Genomic DNA, 22,046 nt, shown 5'->3' with positions numbered 1-22,046 from the left:
CAGAGTGGTGCATGCTCTAGTTATCTCTCGCTTGGACTACTGCAATGCGCTCTACGTGGGGCTACCTTTGAAGGTGACCCGGAAACTACAACTAATCCAGAATGCGGCAGCTAGACTGGTGACTGGGAGCGGCCGCCGAGACCACATAACACCGGTCCTGAAAGACCTACATTGGCTCCCAGTACGTTTCCGAGCACAATTCAAAGTGTTGGTGTTGACCTTTAAAGCCCTAAACGGCCTCGGTCCGGTATACCTGAAGGAGCGTCTCCACCTCCATCGTTCTGCCCGGACACTGAGGTCCAGCTCCGAGGGCCTTCTGGCGGTTCCCTCACTACGAGAAGCCAAGTTACAGGGAACCAGGCAGAGGGCCTTCTCGGTAGTGGCACCCACCCTGTGGAATGCCCTCCCACTAAAGGTCAAAGAGAACAACAATTACCAGACCTTTAGAAGGCATCTCAAGGCAGCCCTGTTTAGGGAAGCTTTTAATGTTTAATGGATTTTTGTATTTTAATGTTTGATGGATTTCTGTATTTTAGAATTTCTGTTTTGTTGGAAGCCGCCCAGAGTGGCTGGGGGAACCCGGCCAGATGGGCGGGGTATAAATAATAAATTATTATTATTATTATTATTATTATTATTATTATTATTATTATTTGTACTTTTAATATCTTCTGGCATTATATTTAATAAGAACAATTCTGGCCTTTTTCTACTAGAAATTGTACTAATTGTACTAGAAAAAGGCCGTAGCTGGTCTCTAAGGTGCTACTGGAAGGAATTTTTTTGTTGTTGTTTAGACTACGGCAGACCAACACAGCTACCTACCTGTAACTCGTTTCTATATTGTGTGTGTAGGTCAGTTGCATTTTTACCCAGTGCTTTTTTCTGGTGGTACGCAGGGGTACGCATACCCCTAAACATTTTGTGAATCTAAGTTTGGCCTAATTGAGGGGCAGTATTTCAATATGAGCAGGAATGTGAGAGTACCACTAAACATATTTTTTGAAAAGAAAAAAGCACTGGTTTTACCTGTGTACTGGATATGAGATCCTGGGTTTTGGTTTTGTTCATTCAGTGATATAAATTATACTCCAGGATGTGCAGGTTGAGCTGTCCTGTGGCAAAATGCTAGAACAGGAGGCTTGTTGACTGCTTTAGCAAGCCGTTCAGAGTTGCTAACAGTAGGTAGCTGCTATTGCTAACAATTGACAGGTTCTAGGCAGGAGATGGGCAAGGGTGGCGCTGTGCATTAAACCACTGAGTCTAGGGCTGGCTGATCAGAAGGTTGGCGGTTCGAATCCCCGCGACGGGGTGAGCTCCCATTGCTCGGTCCCAGCTCCTGCCAACCTAGCAGTTTGAAAGCACATCAAAGTGCAAGTAGATAAATAGGTACCACTCCAGCGTGAAGGTAAACGGCGTTTCTGTGTGCTGCTCTGGTTCACCAGAAGCGGCTAAGTCATGCTGGCCACATGACCTGGAAGTTGTACGCCAGCTCCCTCGGCCAATAAAGCGAGATGAGCGCCGCAACCCCAGAGTCAGTCACGCCTGGACCTAATGGTCAGGGGTCCCTTTACCTTTACCTTTAGGCAGGAGATGCTGGATGGAAACTGCAACAGGATTTTGTGGGCCTGGTACACTGTATGTGGATTATTATTATTATTATTTATTCAATTTATACCTGGAGGTCTCAGGGCAGTTCACAAACAAGACCACAACGTATAAAATCAAACCAAAAACAATACCCCCCCCCCAAAAAATAGCCATATTCTACAGGTGAAACTTGGAAAATTAGATTAGTAGTAGTAGTAGTAGTAGTAGTATTACATTTTTCTCCAAGGAACTCAAGCTGATGTACTTGGTTCTCCTCTCCTCAGTTAACCCCCACAACAACCCTGTGAGGTAGGTTAGGCTGAGGGACAGTGAGTGGCCCAAGGTCACCCAGTGAGAGCTTCATGGCCAAGTGTGGATTGGCATCCCACTCTCCCAGTTCCTAGCCTGACACTCTAACCACTACACCACACTATTACCCATTTCTACAACAAAATGGTGCTTATTCCTAAGTAGCTGTGTTTCACATCAGAGCAGCAGAAGCAAACTTCATTTTACTCATTGTAACCATAAGGATGCTATGCTTCAAGTGATCTCAAAGCACAAAATCTCCACACACTCAGAGTATTTGTTTTATAATGAAGACTAGCAAACTACAGGTGAAACTCGGAAAATTAGAATATCGTCGAAAAGTGCATTTCTTTCAGTAATGCAACTTTTTATTTATTTTTATTTTTACAAATGCTTTCTTTTGGAAATTCCACAGTAATAAAACAAATTGTTAACAATAGTACAAAAATAAACATCGTTATTACATTTCATTAATTACATTCCATTTATAATTGACCCGCCTAACGACAAATAATTACAATTACAACAAATAAAGGCTTGACATATCTTGCTTTGCATGTCATGCATCTATCTCATATATTGGTTTCACCTTTTAAGTTGCGTTACTGAAATAAATGCACTTTTCCACGATATTCTAATTTTCCGAGTTTCACCTGTAAAAGGGTGTTGGATTAGGCCCGCTGCATCCCTTCAGCTATTAACAAGAGCTGCTGTGCAATGTACATCCATTAGCTTAGTCTATCCGCCTCGCAGGCTGTTGCAATGTGCAAATGTAAAAGGCAGGAGGAGAGGGGAGGAATATATACAACCTTGAGCTCCTGGGTGGAAGAGCAAAAAACAAATATATGGCCTCCAACATGGATGGCTTAAAAAGAGGACTAGATGAATTCATGAAGGATAGGGCTTTCAGTGCCTTCTAGTGATGCTGCCAATCGGAGGCAGCGTGCTTTTGAATACTACGATATTGGCAGCCTGCATATGCGTTTGAGATCTGGTACCGAAGAAAAGTGCTAGATCCTGGGGCAAAGCCCTTGCCTGCTACATACTGTGTTAGATTACTATCTATTATGGTCACTTTTAAGACCTTACCTGTGGTTTCACAGTTGAGATGCCGGAAAAGGTGTTCGCATTTCCTTTGCAACCCTAAGGCCCACACATTCAAGAGAAATAACCAGCATCTAGTCAAGCTCATTCTTTTTCATAAGTCTCTTGAGATATAACCATTTGGGGCCATGGAAGATGAAGACGGCTACATGGCGTTAAGTCCCCAGCCAAGTAATAAAAACTCTACAACGCAAGGTATGGTTTGCCATGTCTCCCTCGGGGTCCTGAACTTGGGTTTGTTTGTTTTTTAAGGAAAAAAAACTTCATTTGCACGTTTATATTATTATTAATATAATATTATTCTTGTGTGCTTCTCTAGGGCACACAACCCTCTCTGAATTAGGATTGAGCAACTTTTGGGGGTATCACTGCTACCGGTAGTTCATATTTTGTTGGTTGTATTCAACTAAGTTTTTACTCAATGTAGATTCGTTGAAATTTATTGCAGCGCAAACCTAACCATGTCTACTCAGGAGAAAGTTCTGCTGAATTCAATAGAGCTTACTTCCAAGGTGAAAGTGGGCTTAGGAGGATAGCCTTGGTCATGTGCATTAATTTCAGTGGGTCTACTCTGAGTAACATTTAGTCGAATACCACCCTGTGTAAGTTACAGGTAGGTAGCCGTGTTGGTCTGACGTAGTCGAAACAAAATTTAAAAAATTCCTCCCAGCAGCACCTTAGAGACCAACTAAGTTTTTTATTTTGGTATGAACTTTCGTCTGTAAGTGAGTTTTATACTTAGTAAACTGCTTAGCAGTGAATGCAGAGAGCAGTGAATGCAGCTTAGCAGTGAATGCAGAGTTTGGCACAAGGTTCATTTTATTTTATACTTTGTATGACTGTTGTGCTAAACTTTTTTATGATTTATATTTGTGTGAAAATTCACAACACCAGTGGCATCAGATAAATTTTGTATCTGATAAAATTGTGTTGCATTGCAAGTTTTACTGTTTTTAGAGCTTGTGGTTTTGTGTTTGGCTTTATTTTTATCATTGATACTGCTCTGATGAATTTATGCTGTGATGTATTCTATAAATTTGTATTATTATGATTATTATTATGATTATTATTACTGCTGTGGTCTACCTCTGGATACCAATTACTGGAGATTACATGTATCCAGTGTCTATAACTGAGGTCAAGAACCTTATTTCACAGTTAAAAAATAATAAAGCACCAGGTATAGACTATTTGCCCCCAGAACTGTTGAAATCTAACATCGATTGGTGGGCCTCCCTGCTGCTGGTAATATTCTCATTTATCGATTCCTCCGGGTTATTCCCTGAATTTTGGGCCACAGCAGTAGTCATCCCTTTATTCAAAAAGGGCCTTATATCCAATCCGGCTAGTTATAGAGCAATTGGTTTGCTACCTGTAATTAGCAAATGACATGCAAAGCACCTTTACAATAAGCTACGTAGTTGATTGGATAATTGATGAAGCTATTCTTGCCGAAGAGCAAGCAGGATTTAGACAAGACAGTTCCACTATAGATAATTGCTCTGTACTAGTCCATTTTATAGATAAGTATGTTAAGAAACAAAGTGGTGTGCTATGCAGACTGTGGGATAAGTTGAACTCTTCAACTACAGAGAAAAGATTATTGTTCTTGATGAAATGTCTATATGAAAACACTGTGCTGAAAGTGTGCTGCTGTACAAATAGGCAGCTCACAGGATCCGTACCAGCCACAAAGGGAGCTAAGCAAGATTGTATCCTAGCTCCCGCATTGTTTAATTCATGTACAAATGATATTTTCCAGAGTTTAACATCTCCAGAGTATTGTGCCCCTAAATTGGCCACAAAAGCCATCTCTATATTATTATACGCAGATGATGTGGTACTTATATCTCTATCACAAACAAAAATGGGCCTAAAATGAGTGATGAGGACATTCTCAGGGCACTGCCAAAGAGAACAGCTGGCTGTGAATTACAAGAAAACTAAAGTCGTGGTGTTTTCAAGAAACCATAGGGCCCATAGATGGTATATGGATAAACAGCTAATTGAACAGATTAAAGTCTTTAAATACCTCAGCCTTATTCTTCAGTCAACAGGGTCATGAGGAGCACATCAGAAATATGCAAATGAAACAGTTTCCCAAAGGGCCAAAATTCTGACACATTTTTTCCATACAAAACATGGCTAAAGCTAAACCCCTAGCACAGTTATTGTATGGGGCTCAAACTTGGACAGGCAGTCGCATTGGATATACAAAAGCTGTTCAATCTAAGTTCCTAAGGCAATTTTTTTCTGTTCCATCCTGTGTTCCAAGTGCTTCATTGCGCTTAGAGGCTAACCTCCACTCTGTTGAATTACAGATTTGACGTAGGACATTTAATTATTGGCTCCGCCGAAATTTAAACCCCACTGGTCTACTACCCCTAGTATTGCAAGATTGTCATGAGAGCGCTCGAACTAAAATTGTCAACCAAAAGCTTTAATTTTCTGGTGTATCGCCACAACAGTTACTAACACTGGGCTTTAGTAAAGCAAATAATTTAAATAGGCAGCACCTATATGATATCAAGCGACAGAACAATCTGGCCACAATAAGGAAAATTTTCCATGGTATGATTATTCTCCCCCTAGTCATTTTGACACTTTGTTACCCTATTTGCAAAAAATTAACCATTCCTAAATACACACACACTTTCACTTTCACAAGGTTGAATAGGCTGCCTTCAGCTGTCCTCGAGGGTCGATTTCAAAAAAATCCACTGGAAAAACAGTTATGTCCCTGTGGAGGTGGCAGTATTGAATCAGTGGCTCATGTGCTTCTGGTTTGCACTATTTATAAAGATTTGAGGAGTGAGGTTATTACCCCTCTATTATTGTCCATGCCAAGCCATTGCTACTGTGTCCTTTCTTTTAGCAGATCAAGATGATCAGGTGACAGCAAAAAACTGCAAGGTTTTTAGCATGGGCAATTAGAATAGGTTATATTATTTGATTATTGATGTAAATCCCCAAAAATGTATTTTCTATAGTTAAGTTTTTACCTCTATTTTCAGTACATTTTGTTTTCTTTTAATGCTATGGCTAGTGGCTGATGCAAATAAAGATACTTCTGCTCTACAAGTGGGGGGAGTGGTATTGTGCTCATATCCTGCTTGCAAACTGTGCATAAGCACCTGCTTGGCTTTGTGGAAACAGGGTGTTGGGCTAACTGGGCCTTTGGCCTGATCCATCAGGGGTTTTTGGTACGTTCTTAGGTCTCCTCCATCAGTGCCACTCAGACACTGCAAAACCTTAGCGCAAAGGAGCCTCTGCAGAAAGCCAATAAGGCGTGTTTAAAACAACAGCTTCTCTGTCCTGAATATAATGATTGTTTCTGATTTCAGATCATACGGTTGTTTCCAGGATAAGGTAAAGGTAAAGGAACCCCTGACCATTAGGTCCAGTCGTGTCCGACTCTGGGGTTGCGCGCTCATCTCGCATTATTGGCCGAGGGAGCCGGCGTATAGCTTCCAGGTCATGTGGCCAGCATGACAAAGCCGCTTCTGGCAAACCAGAGCAGCACATGGAAACGCCGTTTACCTTCCCGCTGTAGCGGTTCCTATTTATCTACTTGCATTTTGACGTGCTTTCGAACTGCTAGGTTGGCAGGAGCTGGGACCAAGCAACGGGAGCTCACCCCGTCACAGGGATTCGAACCGCCGACCTTCTGATCAGCAAGCCCTAGGCTCAGTGGTTTAACCACAGTGCCAAAAATATGAGACAAGGCAATCTTAGTGCTGTGTTTGAATATGTATGCTGCAAAAAAAAAAAAAGCTGCCAAGGGTCAGAACTGTGGTTAAGTTTCCTCATTCCACTTTGAATTCTTGCAGGCAATTCTCAGCTACTTGCTCGGTACAAAATCTCACTGGGGATATTAGGGGCAGCCTGTGTCATTCTGGGATTGGCTGGGATTGCACTGACCGTGTTTGGTAAGTTCTTAGATGTCTATTTTTGTCCCCGACCCCTCCCCCCCAAAACCCACCACCACTTCATTTTGAAATCACACGGCATGTGTAGTGCTCGAGCCAAACTCTGGAAAAAAATGGAAATAATATTCAGTGTGTGTCATGGTCCGGTCGGCGGGCGGTTGAAGCCCTGACTGAGGACGTCAGGACCAGAGGCAAGATGGTGCTGTAGAAGCAGGAACAGGTGCAGGGCTGAGGGTCCAGCAGCAGGCAGTCGCAGGGTCAAGGAGCAAGGCAGAGGCAAAGGTCTGGGAGTCAAGGAGCAAGGCGTCGGCAAGGCAAAGGTCTAAGGGTCGAGGATCAAGACGGCGGCAAGGCAAGGGTCCAAGGAGCAAGGCGGCGGCAAGGCAAGGGTCCAAGGAGCAAGAGGCCAGAGGCAACCAGGCAGGGAGAGAGTTGCTGTGGCAAAGAGCTGAAGGGAAATGCTGAGCTTTTATCCCTCCCAGCTCCTGCCACCAGGTGCAGTGAGGTATCAAGTGGCCTCACCTGAGTGACCACTCCTTGCCTCTCCAGCACAAGCTGAGGCAGCCCCCAGTCCTGCAAAGCACTACAGGCCCCAGAGCCTGACTCCTGCTCATACTCCTGACAGAGTGAGGGGAGGGGGAGACAACGAAGGGGATCTGTGTACCCTCCTCCAGTAAATGTATAGGAAAGGTGGATCATCTTAAACTAGAGCACTTGGTATCTTCTCAGTTTAGATAGAGGTTCTCTGACTCTCAGGGCCGGCTTGCCCACGAGGGAAGGTGAGGCGGTGGCCTCAGGGCGGCAGGCTTTCAGACACCTGAAAGGGTGTGTGTCCGCCCAAATAATGGCTGGCCATGCTGACCATCAGTCTAGACTCTAAAGCTCAGGGTGCAATGTGCCTCTGCCCAAAGCTGCAACGAAAGTGCCTAGTTCTCTTTCTCTCCCTGGTGACACCTAGTAATGCAAAATATTAGGCTTGTTGTTGCATGCAAAGTGTTTTCCATTCCTGGCAAGTGTCAACCAATGAAGCAGGGAGGTGGGGCACTGTAGCCTTTGGTGAAATCGCATTACACATAGCAGAAGATGTTGCAAATGAGAGACAGAGACAGAGACGGAGGAAACTCGAGTTTGCTGCTTTGGGCAAAAGGCATACCGTAACTATCATAATGTTTCATTGCAGCCTTAGAGTATACATTTGCCCTGAGCAGTGGTGCAGTGGTGATTTGTAAAGCACATGCACTGCTAATGACAACCAACGTAGTCAAATCCCTTCTATTTTTTAAAAAATAATTTTTATTGGTTTTATTAATAACACAAAAAAGACAGAACATAAAGAAGAAACAAACATATCCATCCACCTTCCCTCCCTCCCCCCACAAGTCCCCTTCTAAGACTATACGTATAACAAAACTGTGTTGTTGAGCGTTGCAGGCATTATGGCTTCCTAACCGAGTAATAATAATAATAATAATAATAATAATAATAATAATAATTTATTATTTATACCCCGCCCATCTGGCTGGGTTTCCCCAGCCACTCTGGCATAGCTGCCAAGTTTTCCCTTTTCTCGCGAGGAAGCCTATTCAGCATAAGGGAAAATCCCTTTAAAAAGGGATAACTTGGCAGCTATGCACTCTGGGCGGCTTCCAACAGAAAAATGAAATAAAATAATCTATTAAACATTGAAAGCCTCCCTAAACAGGGCTTGTGAGTGTCCTTTCTTTCATCCTTCAAATCATCACTTGAGTGCTTTCTGCTTCATATTATTGGTTCATGGTGGAATTGGGAAGTATGTGATTTAAAGCTCCACCAAATATACAAGAGGCTAGACAGACTTCCTCTTTGTTTCCCTTCCTCTGACAGGATAAGACCTTATTAATCAGGCAGACCATTGAAAAATGAAGTGCAGATGATGTTGACCACCTAGCTGCTGCCAGGGCAAACTGCACTTTAGTGCTGGTTCTGAGTGTGTCTTAACTATTGGTTTATTACCTTGCATTTTATAATGATGTTTTTAAAGCCACCGTGAATCCCAGTTTGGAAGAAAGGTGGAATATATTAAATAAATAAGTAGGTATTTGGGGATGGGGGAGTGCAGTGTGACATCATCTGGAGTGTTGCAAGGCTGGAAGGGTTAAATAAAGATTTTTTTAAAATGGTTCAGGTTGGCTCCCTGCCTTTGATGCTGGGAGGGAATACAGAGGTAAAGGTAAAGGGACCCCCGACCATTAGGTCCAGTTGTGACCGACTCTAGGGTTGCAGCGCTCATCTCGCTTTACTGGCCGAGGGAGCCAGCGTACAGCTTCCAGGTCATGTGGCCAGCATGACAAAGCCACTTCTGGCGAACCACAGCAGCACACGGAAACGCCATTTACCTTCCTGCTGGAGCGGTACCTATTTATCTACTTGCACTTTGATGTGCTTTTGAACTGCTAGGTTGGCAGGAGCTGGGACCAAGCAACGGAAGCTCACCCCATTGCGGGGATTCGATCTGCCAACCTTCTGATTGGCAAGCCCTAGGCTCTGTGGTTTAACCCACAGCGCCACCCACGTCCCTTAATACAGAGGTATAGCAGGCAAAAGGGATGGCTTAACCCTTGCTGCTCCCATCATATTTAACTTGCAGCAGAGGTTTGCATCCAGAAAGGGGGAAATGGCCAGGAGAACAGTATTTTGGGGGGGGGGGAGCAGCAGGAGGAGAGTTTTCCTGTAGTTTCTCCACTTCAGTGGCCCACCACCCAATTCATTTTAGGCCTCAGATGTTAGAAATCCAGTGATTGTTGTCTAAGGACACTTCCTGCCTGTCACTATTTTGGGGTGGGATTCAGTCACTTTCTGGCAAGATTCTGGTTGCACAATTGTCATCGATTGAGCACTTTTATGCAACAAACCCACTTCTCTAAAAGACTTTTATTGGTGTTATGTACTGAGCTGAATCCTAGAACAATAGGATTCAGAAACAGCGGGAGCTACCCAATCCAACTCCAGGTGGAAGTGAATCCGCAACCTGATTGGCCTGCTGAGCAGCCAATCAGGCGGCTGGCAGAAGTGAATCTGCTACCTGATTGGCCTGTAGGAGCAGCCAATCAGGCTGCAGGCAGAAGTCAATCCACAATATAATTGGCCCACAGATGTAGCCCTGAAGTAGCCAATCACGCAAGGCCCATTGTGTAAATAATGTATATAAGCAGATGGTTTTGGGAAAAGAGCCATTCTTCTTCTCCTCTTCTCCTTGATGACTATGAGCTGAATAAAGAGCATGAAATTCACTCTCGACTCCGAGTACATTTCACTGGCGACGAAGGTGGGATCCTGCTGAGCTGACCGCCACCACGCACTGCACCGCAGCACCGCCACCTGCTGCACCGCTGCATCGCACCGTGCATCCAGGCTTCAGCTCCAGGACCCAAGGAACCCAGAATGGCAACCGACAGCAGCTTCTCGCCATTCAAACCAGCATCAGGAGACTGGGAAGGGTACGCCGCCCGTTTCAACTTCCTCCTGCAAGCGAAAGAAGTCACCAACGATGCCATGAAGAGGGCGACATTCTTCAGCGTCTGTGGAGAGGAGACGTTTGAAATCGCCCGGGCTCTCCTTGCACCTAGAGATGTCGCTACCGTCTCTTACAAAACAATAATGGAACGGCTGAAGGAGCACTTCTCACCACAGCCCTCGGTGGTAGCTTGCCGAAATGCCTTCTACGCAAAGCGGCAAGCCCCGGGGGAAACCATAACTGGGTTTGTGACCTCCCTCCGCCAAGCCGCCCGGCTATGCAACTTCTCAGAGTTGGAGAACATGCTTCGTGACCGCCTCGTCGGTGGCCTGAGGGACGAGATGTTGCAACGACGCCTCTACGCCAAAAAAGACCTCACGTTCCAGATTGCTCTGGAGGAAGCCCTGGCAACCGAAGCCGCCGAGAGGTCAACGCAAGAGGCACGACCGGCCCCGCCATCCCAACCGAGGGTCTACCACGAAGACCTCACCGACGAATCCGAATCTGACAGGGAGGAAGTACACCGAGTACAGCGGCGCACTCAAGCAGCACACACACCACAGCAGCCTCGACGAGAAGGAGGGAACTGTGCAAGCTGCGGGGAGAACCACGAGAGGAGGACCTGTCGTTTCCGCAACGCAGAGTGCAGGCAGTGCAGAAAATTGGGACACATCGCCCGGGTGTGTCGGGCTCGACTCACCCGTCGACAAGCATCAGATGACCGACCCAGGAGCCCCAGGTCACACGGCACCATGCACCAAGGCAACTCGACGGAGATCACGGACTACCAGGTATTCCAGTTGCCCCATCCCAGCACAGAGAAAATTTATATAGAGGTACAGATAGAGGGAGCCCCATGCCGCATGGAGCTGGACACGGGTTCAACTCTATCCATAATCTCGGCCCGAACATTAAGGGAACTGTGCCCTAATGGGGGTCCCAAACTAAGGCCGGCCCCATTCACCCTCCGGGACTTCCAGAAACGTAAGGTCCCTACAATGGGGGTGGGGACCTTCAGGGTGCAATATCGAGGGCGAAAGCAACAATTGGACTTGCTGGTAGTTAAGGGCCCCTACGTTAGCTTACTGGGACTGGCATGGTTTGGACCTCTGGGGCTAGCCGTTACCGGGGTGAACCGCACTAGCTTACAAGTGGACGTGGACGCCATATGCAAAGAGTTTCCAGGGGTTTTCGATGGGGCATTGGGACGATATACAGGACCCCCCATTGCCCTACAGCTAGACCCCGCTGTACGACCCATCAGGCACAAGGCCCGCCGGGTCCCGTTCGCCCTGAAACCCCGCATAGACGAGGAATTGGACCGACTCGTGGAGCAAGGAGTGCTGGAGCCGGTGCCCAACGCCCCCTGGGAAACTCCAATTGTCACACCCGTCAAGCCTAACGGTTCGGTCCGCATCTGTGCAGACTACAAATGCACCATAAACAAGGCTCTCACGGCCCATGCATACCCAGTGCCAGTGGTCAGCCATGTCCTCGCCACCCTGGCTGGGTCAAAAATCTTTGGCAAACTGGACTTGGCCCAAGCGTATCAACAGTTGCCTGTGGACGAAGCCACAGCAGAGGCTCAGACGATTGTGACGCACAGAGGGGCATTCAGAGTAAAGCGGCTGCAATTTGGCGTTAGCGTGGCACCAGGCATATTCCAGAATCTAATGGACTCTCTCCTTAAAGGGATTCCTGGCGTCACCCCCTTCTTCGATGATGTACTGATCGCCGGGCCCACACCAGAGGAATTTGAGGACCGCCTCCGCTCCGTCCTGCACCGTTTCCAGACGGCGGGCCTCAAGGTGAAGCGGGAAAAGTGTTTACTGGGAGTGCCGCAGGTGGACTTTCTGGGATTTAAGGTGGACGCAGAAGGGGTCCATCCAACCGGTGACAAGGTACGGGCCATTTGTGAGGCCCCAGCGCCCAAGAGCAAGCCCGAACTTCAGTCATTCTTGGGACTATTGAACTTTTACCATGCCTTTCTTCCGCATAAGGCAGCGGTAGCGGAGCCCCTACACAGACTCCTAGATAAAAGGGCCCCTTGGGTGTGGGGCCAGCGACAAAGGGCCGCATTCCAGGCAGTCAAGGACTTGCTCGTCTCGAACTCGGTCTTGGCACACTTCGACGAGAGGCTGCCAGTGGTGCTGGCATGCGACGCCTCTCCCTATGGCATCGGCGCTGTCCTGGGACACCAACTCCCGGATGGAAGAGAGGTGCCGGTGGCATACTTCTCCCAGACGCTTGCTGCAGCCGAACGAAACTACTCACAGATTGACAAGGAGGGTCTGGCAATCGTGAAGGGCGTAAAAAAATTCCATGATTTCTTGTACGGGCGGCCCTTTACCATAGTGACTGACCACAAGCCGTTGCTTGGCCTGTTTGCCCCCGAGAAGCAGACCCCCCAAGTGTTGTCTCCACGTGTCCTCAGGTGGTCAATTTTCCTTGCCGGCTACCAGTATGCACTAATCCACCGCCCTGGGAAGGCGATGGGCCACGCAGACGCCCTCAGCAGGCTACCACTACCAGAAACAGGCCCCGACCCAGCGCCTGCGCAAGAGGTTATGACCCTGGAGCTGCTTCCCGACCGACCCATTCAGGCACAAGAAGTTGCGCACCATTCCACAAAAGATAGGGTCATCTCCCGGGTCCTGGACTGGGTGTGGCGAGGATGGCCCAGCAGCAGCCCCGGGCCAGAATTCGCTGGCTACACAAACCGCAAACATGAACTGTCGGCCCACAAGGGGTGCCTGTTATGGGGAAGCAGGGTTGTTGTTCCCCAGCCCCTCCGCAAAAGGGTCCTCACAGCCCTACACGAGACACACCCAGGGGTAGTGAGGATGAAGGCCCTTGCCAGGAGTTATGTGTGGTGGCCGGGGATTGACAGAGAGATAGAGGCCTGGGTCCAACACTGCCAGACCTGCCAAGAATCCCGCCCGGATCCCCCAAGGGCCCCAGTCCAGCCCTGGGAGTCCGCCCGACATCCATGGTCACGCTTGCACGTGGACTTCGCTGGCCCCTTCCAGGGAAAAACATTCTTCATAGTGGTGGATTCCTACACCAAATGGCTGGAGGTCGCACTGGTACCGTCCACTTCTACGGCGGCAGCCATCCGGGTACTACGTAAGCTTTTTGCAACCCACGGGCTCCCTGACACCCTCGTCTCGGACAATGGAACCGCATTCACGTCAGAGGAGTTCCAGACCTTCACAGCGCAGAACGCCATCCGCCACATCCGCTCAGCACCATTCCACCCTGCCACCAATGGCCAAGCGGAGCGCATGGTGCGGACCACCAAGGACAGCCTCCGCCGCATGACACAAGGGGACTGGGAATACCGCCTTGCCGCATTTCTTCTAGCACAGCACAGCACCCCAAGCACAACGACGGGCCGGAGCCCAGCTGAACTACTAATGGGCCGGCGCCTTGCAACTAGACTGGACCGACTTCACCCCGACAGAGCTCAGGATGAGGTAGTGGTGGGGAAAGGCAGGAACCCCCGGACATTTGTGGCCCAGGACGCAGTGTACGCAAAGAATTTTGGGGCAGGCCCAGCATGGGTACCCGCCACAGTCACCAAGGTGACCGGTCCCGTGTCGTACGAGGTACTAACGGAAGGGGGGCAATGTTGGCGCCGCCACTGCGACCAGCTACGGCGACGATTCCCAGGAGGAACCCGGGAGGAGAGCGGGACAGAGGGGTCCCAAGGGGACAGCAGGGCAGTGAGGCCTGTAGAGCGAGAGGGGTGGGCAGGGGAAGCAGAAGCAGTAGGCACAGAGGGGCGCCCCGAGGCTGGAAGGACACCGGAACCAGAGCCACAACCTAGTGGTTCAGTGGCGCCAGACCAGACAGCCCCGGCACAGACAGCAGCCTCGGAACACGAGCCAGAACCAGAACCCCTGACCAAGGAACACCCCAGGCCACAACGCACACGGAGGCGGCCAGCAGACCTTGGGGACTACGAATGCAACTTCCCGGGCAGGACTGGAACTTAGAGGGGAGGGGTGTTATGTACTGAGCTGAATCCTAGAACAATAGGATTCAGAAACAGCGGGAGCTACCCAATCCAACTCCAGGTGGAAGTGAATCCGCAACCTGATTGGCCTGCTGAGCAGCCAATCAGGCGGCTGGCAGAAGTGAATCTGCTACCTGATTGGCCTGTAGGAGCAGCCAATCAGGCTGCAGGCAGAAGTCAATCCACAATATAATTGGCCCACAGATGTAGCCCTGAAGTAGCCAATCACGCAAGGCCCATTGTGTAAATAATGTATATAAGCAGATGGTTTTGGGAAAAGAGCCATTCTTCTTCTCCTCTTCTCCTTGATGACTATGAGCTGAATAAAGAGCATGAAATTCACTCTCGACTCCGAGTACATTTCAATTATATTAAATTTATATACCGCCCTTCATCTGAAGATATCAGGGTGGTTCACAATATTTCTGGCAACAAGGAAAGAGATGGGGAGGGGAAATGCATTTGGAACTGTGGGCCAACACTTGCTTTGTGCTACCTTGTGCTGCGATTTATTGTAAAACGGCTTTCTGATATCATCTGCCCCTCTGCGGCTCAAGCTTTGCAGGGAGGCATATGTAAAGGTGAGACTCGTGGAACAGCTGCCAGTGCTACTCAGGATGAAGCAGGAACCTTGAAAAGCGCAATGAGAGCAGGTGGAAGCCCTTGTTCTGAGCAGATGGCCATTCACCTGTGTGAGCCATTTACAGGTAAGCTCCCACCTCTTCCTCCTACAGTGCCTGAAACATTTGCCTGTTATTGGTGTAAATGAGGTTCTTATGTAGGGACGGGTCTGAAAATAGTGAGATATTTGAGTCCCGCGTCCTTTAGGACTTCTGAAACTAACCTGTGCACCGTGAATTGGGCTTGGACACTGATAGACAAGCAGTGTGGCTGCTTCATGCTCCTTCTCACAGCCATCCCCACCAGCAATCTGGCTGCTGAATTCTGTAGTTTCCCAAACAGTTTTCAGGGGAGCTTCACATAGAGCACCTTGCAGCTACCAGAGCATGGAGTATTAGTTCAGTCTTCATTTGTAATACACTGGTACCTTGGTTCTCAAATGCCTTGGTACTCAAACAACTTGGAACCCAAACACTGCAAACCCAGAAGTAACTGGTACCGTTTGCGAACTTTTTCCGGAAGCCGAACATGCTCCGTTTTGAGTGTTATGCTTCCGTTTTGAGTGCCACACTTCCATTTTGAGTGTTACGCTGAGGTCTGTCTGTTTTTGCTATTTATTTTGCGTTTTTGTTTTTGCGGCTCTTTTTTGTTTTGTTTTTGTGACTGTGTGGAACCCAGTTCAGCTACTGATTGATGGATTGTGTGACTGCAGTACATTGTTTATTGCTTTTCTGTCTGACTATCGGTCGAATAAAGTATTTTGATTTGATATTGCTTTCATTTTATGCATCAATTGTCTCATTAGATAGTAAAATTCATGTTAAATTGCTGTTTTAGGTACAGGTAGGTAGCCGTGTTGGTGTGACGCAGTCAAAACAAAATAAAAAAAATCCTTCCAGTAGCACCTTAGAGACCAACTAAGTTTGTCATAGGTATGAGCTTTCATGTGCATGCACACTTCTTCTGAAAGCTCATACCTATGACAAACTTAGATGGTCTCTAAGGTGCTACTGGAAGGATTTTTTTTATTTTGTTTTGCTGTTTTAGGGATTGTTTTTTAAAGTCTGGAATGGATTAATCCATTTTGCGTTACTTTCTGTGGGGAAGCACACCTTGGTTTTGGAACGCTTTGGTTTTGGAACAGACAACCAGAACGGATTAAGTTTGAGAACCAAGGTACCACTGTATGTAAAGAGCTGAAATGATGACTAGACTTAAATACAGTGGTACCTCGGGTTAAGAACTTAATTCATTCCGGAGGTCTGTTCTTAACCTGAAACCATTCTTAACCTGAGACACCACTTTAGCTAATGGGGCCTCCCGCTGCTGCCGCGCCGTCGGAGCACAATTTCTGTTCTCATCCTGAAGCAAAGTTCTTAACCCAAGGTACTATTTCTGGGTTGGTGTAGTCTGTAACCTGAAGCGTCTCTAACCTGAAGCGTCTGTAACCCGAGGTACCACTGTAACCGAATGCCTTTTCTTTCTCTCTTTTTTTTCTCCTTATAGAAAGTGCCAGGTGTAAGCTCTGTCCAAACAACTGGGTTGCACGGGAGGGGAAGTGCTACTGGTTTTCTAAAGAGAAATGGCCATGGCTTCGGGGCTACAGCGACTGTTCCAGGAAGAGATCTCAAATGCTAGTGCTCCGGGATTGGGCAGAAAAGGTAGGGAAAAACAACGTGACTCTGGATTTTGCAATGCAGGTCTTCAGTCAAGTGCTGTGTACAAAAATGCACATACTGGAGTTATGAAACATGCATAAAATGATTGCATTAATAAAAATAAAAAATGCACTGTATTAGGGAAGCTTCCTTTGCAAAAATGTATGCATTGGGCAAAACTGCTTCTAAAATAGGTATACTGTATTAGAAGAAATTCACACACACAAAAACGCTAAGTGGTGTGGAAATGTAGAGGACTGAGTTGAAGGTTGGAAAAAATTAGACCAGAGAAACTGAAACCATCCCTGCCCAACAGTCACTAGGTGTAATGTCATTCAACAAAGAAACAAGAACACTGGCAGAATTACAATTTTCCTCATGTTATTGGCAGGAATTCATACAGGACGTCACGCAAGAGAAATATCCTGTTTGGATTGGACTTAATGTTACACCCCTGCACAACACCTGGATCTGGGTGGAAGGCTCAGCCTTAAATCAAACCCTGTAAGTGTTTTTTCTACGTTTGTTCAAACACAAGCTTTCCTGTAATAGCTTTCTCTGAATTGCAGACACCTCATTTCCATCTGCTAGCTGGACTGGATCAGGGGAACCTTTCTTGGTCCGGCGGGGCAGATTCTTCTCTCCTCACCTTGTGGTCCAACTTCCATGTACCTGTCAACCACCTGACATAATGGCATCAGAAGATTGACACCTGCTGGAGTCTGTCAGCAGCTCTTCTCATGTTCCAGACAAATGGCTGGTCCCTACTTCTTGGCAAGATACAGTGGTACCTCGGTTTGCGACCGCAATCCGTTCCGCGGAGATGTTTGCTCGCCGAAGGCACGCTTCTGTGCGTGCACGAAGCTCCAATAGAGCGCTTCTGCACACACACACACGCTGCACAGATCGCTTCTGCGCATGCGCGAGCTGCGCAGGTCGCTTCTGTGCATCCGACGCCGCGGAACCCGGATGTAAACACTTCCAGGTCCACGGGGTTCGCTCGCCAAAGCGTTCGTAAACGGAGGTAGTCGTAAACCGAGGTTCCACTGTATACCTTTGGTCTAATCCTGCACAGTGCTCCTTGAATTGTGAAATTACTGACCAGAGGTTTTCTCTATTTCCACAGGTTCCCATTGCCTCTTCCGGAAACTGGAGCCGGTTGTGGAGTTGTGAAATCCGGTCAAGTTCGCTCTGAAATGTGCACCGCTGAATTTAGGTGGATTTGTGAAAAAGAAGCCATTTTGTTCTAACCTGTGAAAACCAGCCACCAACCTTCACATGCTAGTATAATAGACCCTTTTTATTTCCCTGAAGCAGAAAGGCTGTACGAGGAAGAGCTGCTATCACAAGTAATCACCATCCCCTCTAATAGTACACCTGAGCCTTAAGTTCCCATTAGTTTGGAAACAGGGCAATCTAAAAATTAGTTGGTAGCTTCTGAATCCTCAGGTATGCAGACATATATATAACTTTGTAAATTAAATGGCCAAGTATTTTTATTTTTTTAATTCCTGAAACAACCTCCTGAACTCTGTGACCCCCTTCAGCCCAAGCCCCATATCTCTGTCACACTCTGCTATTTTGCAAGTGTTCATTTGTTTTTCTAGTGCCACACTGGATGTGGCAAATACACACGCTGGAAACGGGCAGGGCAGGGCAGAGTGGGATAGAGGCGTCCTATTGTATGCCATGATGTGGTCTGGAGAATTTTCCGTGTCATATCTTCACTGGTTTCAAAGTTTTTGCATATTAGTAAAATATAAGTAAAAGACAGCCGTACCTCGGAAGTTGAACGCCTTGCGAGTCGAACGTTTTGGCTCCCGAACACAGCAAACCCAGAAGTGACTGTTCTGGTTTGCGAACGTTCTTTTGGAACTCGAACGTCTGATGCTCCTGCAGCCAGTTGGAAGCCATACCTTGGTTACGGAACTTCCGGAACAGATTCCATTCGGCTTTCGAGATAAACATGCTAAATTAGCTGACCAGAACATTTTCCTATGTACATTATCCTGTGCCAATAACTTAATTTGCATAGAATATTCTCCAGGTCAACTCATACTTAGGGTTGCCAGACTCAGTAGAGGACAGGACTTCTGTGCCTTTAATTGGCCTGCTCCCTTTTGAGTCTGGAAACTTTAAAGAGAAACCAGCAGACCCTTTGTTTAATTTCCAAGCAAAGGGTCTGCTGGTTTCCTCTTTAAGGTTTCCAGACTCAAAAGAGAGCAGGGCAATTAAAAGCACAGAAGTCCTGTCTTCTATTGAGTCCGGCAACCCTACTCATACTACTGGCTGCAAGTGGGAGGTTGCCAGTTAAATATCACAGGTATACAAAGGGATCTGGTGATCAGATGTGGGCTGTATGGAAGGAGCCAGCAAAAACAAAATAAACGCACTTGCTTTCCTACCATTGGCCCACAGGACCATGGGACGCAGTTGGAGCTGTGGTCTAAACCACTGAACCTCTTGGGCTTGCCAATCAGAAGGTTGGCGGTTCAAATACACGCGGCGGGGTGAGTTTCCATTGTTCTGTCCCAGCTCCTAAAAACCTATCAGGTACTGCTGCGGCAGGAAGGTAAATAGCATTTCTGTGTGCTCTGGTTTCCGTCACGGTGTTCCATTGCGCCAGAAGCAGTTTAGTCCTGCTGGCCACATGACCCGAAAAGCCAAGCCCAGGGCTGACAGTCACATATACAGATACAGTCTGTCTGTCTGTCTGTCTGTCTATCTGCACCACATCATTCAATAAATAATTAAACAAAATAACTTTAACATAACCATAACCAGTGTTTTTTTCTTCTGGGGGGGATGCAGGGGTACACATACCCTTAAACATGTTGTGAATCTTTGTACTTTTGTCCATTTCCTGCATTAATTTTTCCCAATTTGAACTATAAAATTGTGATTTTCTTGAGTCAAATTGAGAGTACCCCTAAACATTTTTTGGGGGGGGAGCAGTGACTGTAACAACACAGTGCACTAGACTAGAGTTTGACATGTTGGAAAAGAAAATTCCCAAGCACCCTAAATAAATGTACTTAGCAATGCCCACCAGGGGCTGCTTAGCCAGGGAGACGTCTCAGTAATCTAACCAAAACATTTTTCTGGAGATGTGGCTATTGTATTGTATTGTACAGTCGTACCTTGGAAGCTGAACAGAAGCCATTCCGGAAGTCCGTTCGACTTCCAAAACGTTCGACTTCCAAGGCACAGCTTTTGATTGGCTGCAGGAGCTTCCTGCAGCCAATCGGAAGCGGCGGAAGCCCCACCGGACGTTTGGCTTCCCAAAGAACCTTCACAAACCGGAACACTCACTTCCGGGTTTGTGGTGTTTGGGAGCCAAAACGTTCGACTGCTAAGGCATTCGTTGACCAAGGTATGACTGTACGTCAATAAATGGCCACGTAAAAGAAGAAGGGGTTCCACATATGTACCTGAAAACCTGTTCTACCTGCTTTCACCCTTCTTTACCTTAAATCTTTGCTTTTTAGCTAAGGCAAGAGACCAGACTTTGCACCCCCATCCCTGCAACGGGAACTGCATGGATGGCGATGCATGCAACGGGGAGCTCTTTCTAGCCAGGCAGCAGCTGTCAGATACAGTACAAGATTAAGTCTCTGTGTAACAAGCCATCTGGTTAACAACAGCTGCAATTTCCTGTGCCTGCACCACAGAACAAGATCACATGTAAAAAATAATGTGCCAATCTGGTTACACCCTTCCCATCATAGCATGCTCTCTTCACTGGGTTTAAGCATCCCCCCCTGTCTGTCTGTCTGTCTGTCTGTCTTTCTCTGTCTCACTGTTTCATCCTAAATCCCCTTACAATACCTCTCAGAAATTTACCAGCGGTTCAGAGATAAAAGGATAAAAGGGCTTAATGCAGAATTGTTACGACATCCTTCAATTTGGGGCTATCACTGTTGCAGCAGCGTTCGAAAGTCAGGTCCCTGCATGTAGACCCTTCTTTTTAGAGCTTTGCAAGAAGTCTGCATCTCGATTATTTGCAGCCAATTGTGTCACATTTTTCTGTAGCTTAGCTACATGACCGCCATCTAGGGGCCAACCAGCCACAAACAAGTCATTTGTCCAATAATGCCAATTTGCCTCCCATGCTCGGTACTGCTGTGCTTTGCCTAAGATCTCAGAACGTTGGTGGAATAAGGACAACAACATTGCTCTCAAAAATGGACTCGGGACCTCTTAAAGTTTAGTTAAGTATAATTTATTCAGGGATGGGAGCACCCATATACGAGGTAACCCAGTGCCCTAATGGATAAATCATCAGCCTCCAGAGTTGGGGACTGTGGGTTCGAGTCTCACCTGGGTCATTCCTTGTTCTTGTTTGGAAGGGAGCAGGTGGCGCTGTGGTCTAAACCACTGAGCCTCTTTGGCTTGCCAATTGGAAGGTCGGAAGTTCGAGTCCCTGAGATGGGGGTGAGCTCCCATTGCTCTGTCCCAGCTTCTGCAATAGCTGTTCAAAAGCACACCAGTGCAAGTAGATAAATAGGTACCACTGCAGCAGGAAGGTAAATGATGTTTCGTGTGCTCTGGCACTCGTCACAGTGTCCCGTTGCGCCAGAAGCGGATTAGTCATGCTGGCCACATGACCTGGAAAGCTGTCTGTAGACAAACACTGGCTCCCTCGGCCTGAAAGCAGAGATGAGCACCACAACCCCATAGTCGCCTTCGACTGGACTTCACCATCCAGGAGTCTTTTACCTTTTTATATGATGTATAATTGACATGAATCATGGTGCATTTGTAAATTTTGAATCTCGAGACCGTTCAAAGACCGTTCAATAGACGAGTGCCCATCCTCTAACCCAATGGGCAGCATTTGAAATAAGAATAACAGCTGGGGCAGCCATGAGATGTTTGCCAATGAGATTCTAACCAGCAAAGAGAGGCTAGCCCAGCTTTCCTCATCCAGCCCCTCTCCGCTAGCAGTGGATCATAATCCTTTATCTTAAGCTGAGGTCCTTTGGAATTGCAACCCCCAAGTATCTAATACTGCTCAGATTTAAATGCCATAGTCCTTCTGCAGTGGCATTTGTTGAGACAGCAGCCTACCAGACAGACAACATGGCCCCCTTGTGGTCATTGACAGCCATACTTCATAGCCTTTGGACTTAGAAGAGACCCAGAGAGCACGGAGTTCGACATAGGCATGTCTAATAAAGGGACTTTGGGCTGAATGAATGTGCTGGGTTGAATGTTCTGTCTATGGGAGCATATTAGAGGGGCTTGGGCAACCCAGTCAGATGGGCAAGGTATAATTGGTTGTCATCCATTTGTATTGGGAGACAATGGAGGACTGCGCCTTT

At 47.2% G+C, this 22,046-nt stretch overlaps 1 protein-coding gene across 1 annotated transcript; it reads left to right on the top strand.

Moving 5' to 3' along the window:
* The first annotated feature begins 1,806 nt into the window (after positions 1–1,806).
* LOC118076210 (killer cell lectin-like receptor subfamily F member 1) lies at positions 1,807–19,479 on the top strand. Its single transcript, XM_035098838.3, has 6 exons — positions 1,807–3,198; positions 6,834–6,932; positions 15,001–15,150; positions 16,571–16,725; positions 17,114–17,226; positions 17,849–19,479. Exons 1-6 carry the CDS (start codon positions 3,132–3,134, stop codon positions 17,970–17,972), a joined length of 708 nt encoding a protein of 235 aa, XP_034954729.2. The 5' UTR covers positions 1,807–3,131; the 3' UTR covers positions 17,973–19,479.
* Positions 19,480–22,046: the final 2,567 nt, after the last annotated feature.

This window comes from Zootoca vivipara, chromosome 2 (assembly GCF_965207765.1).
Source record: "Zootoca vivipara chromosome 2, rZooViv2.hap1.1, whole genome shotgun sequence".
Lineage (NCBI taxonomy): Eukaryota > Metazoa > Chordata > Lepidosauria > Squamata > Lacertidae > Zootoca > Zootoca vivipara.
This window is presented reverse-complemented; position numbering and strand designations above follow the sequence as displayed.

Coding starts and splice junctions, on each gene's coding strand:
- LOC118076210 (XM_035098838.3), top strand. CDS start 3,132: ATGGAAGATGAAGACGGCTACATGGCGTTAAGTCCCCAGCCAAGTAAT. Junction 6,933..15,000: donor GATTGCACTGACCGTGTTTG/GTAAGTTCTTAG, acceptor CTGCGGCTCAAG/CTTTGCAGGGAGGCATATGT. Junction 16,726..17,113: donor TCCGGGATTGGGCAGAAAAG/GTAGGGAAAAAC, acceptor TGTTATTGGCAG/GAATTCATACAGGACGTCAC.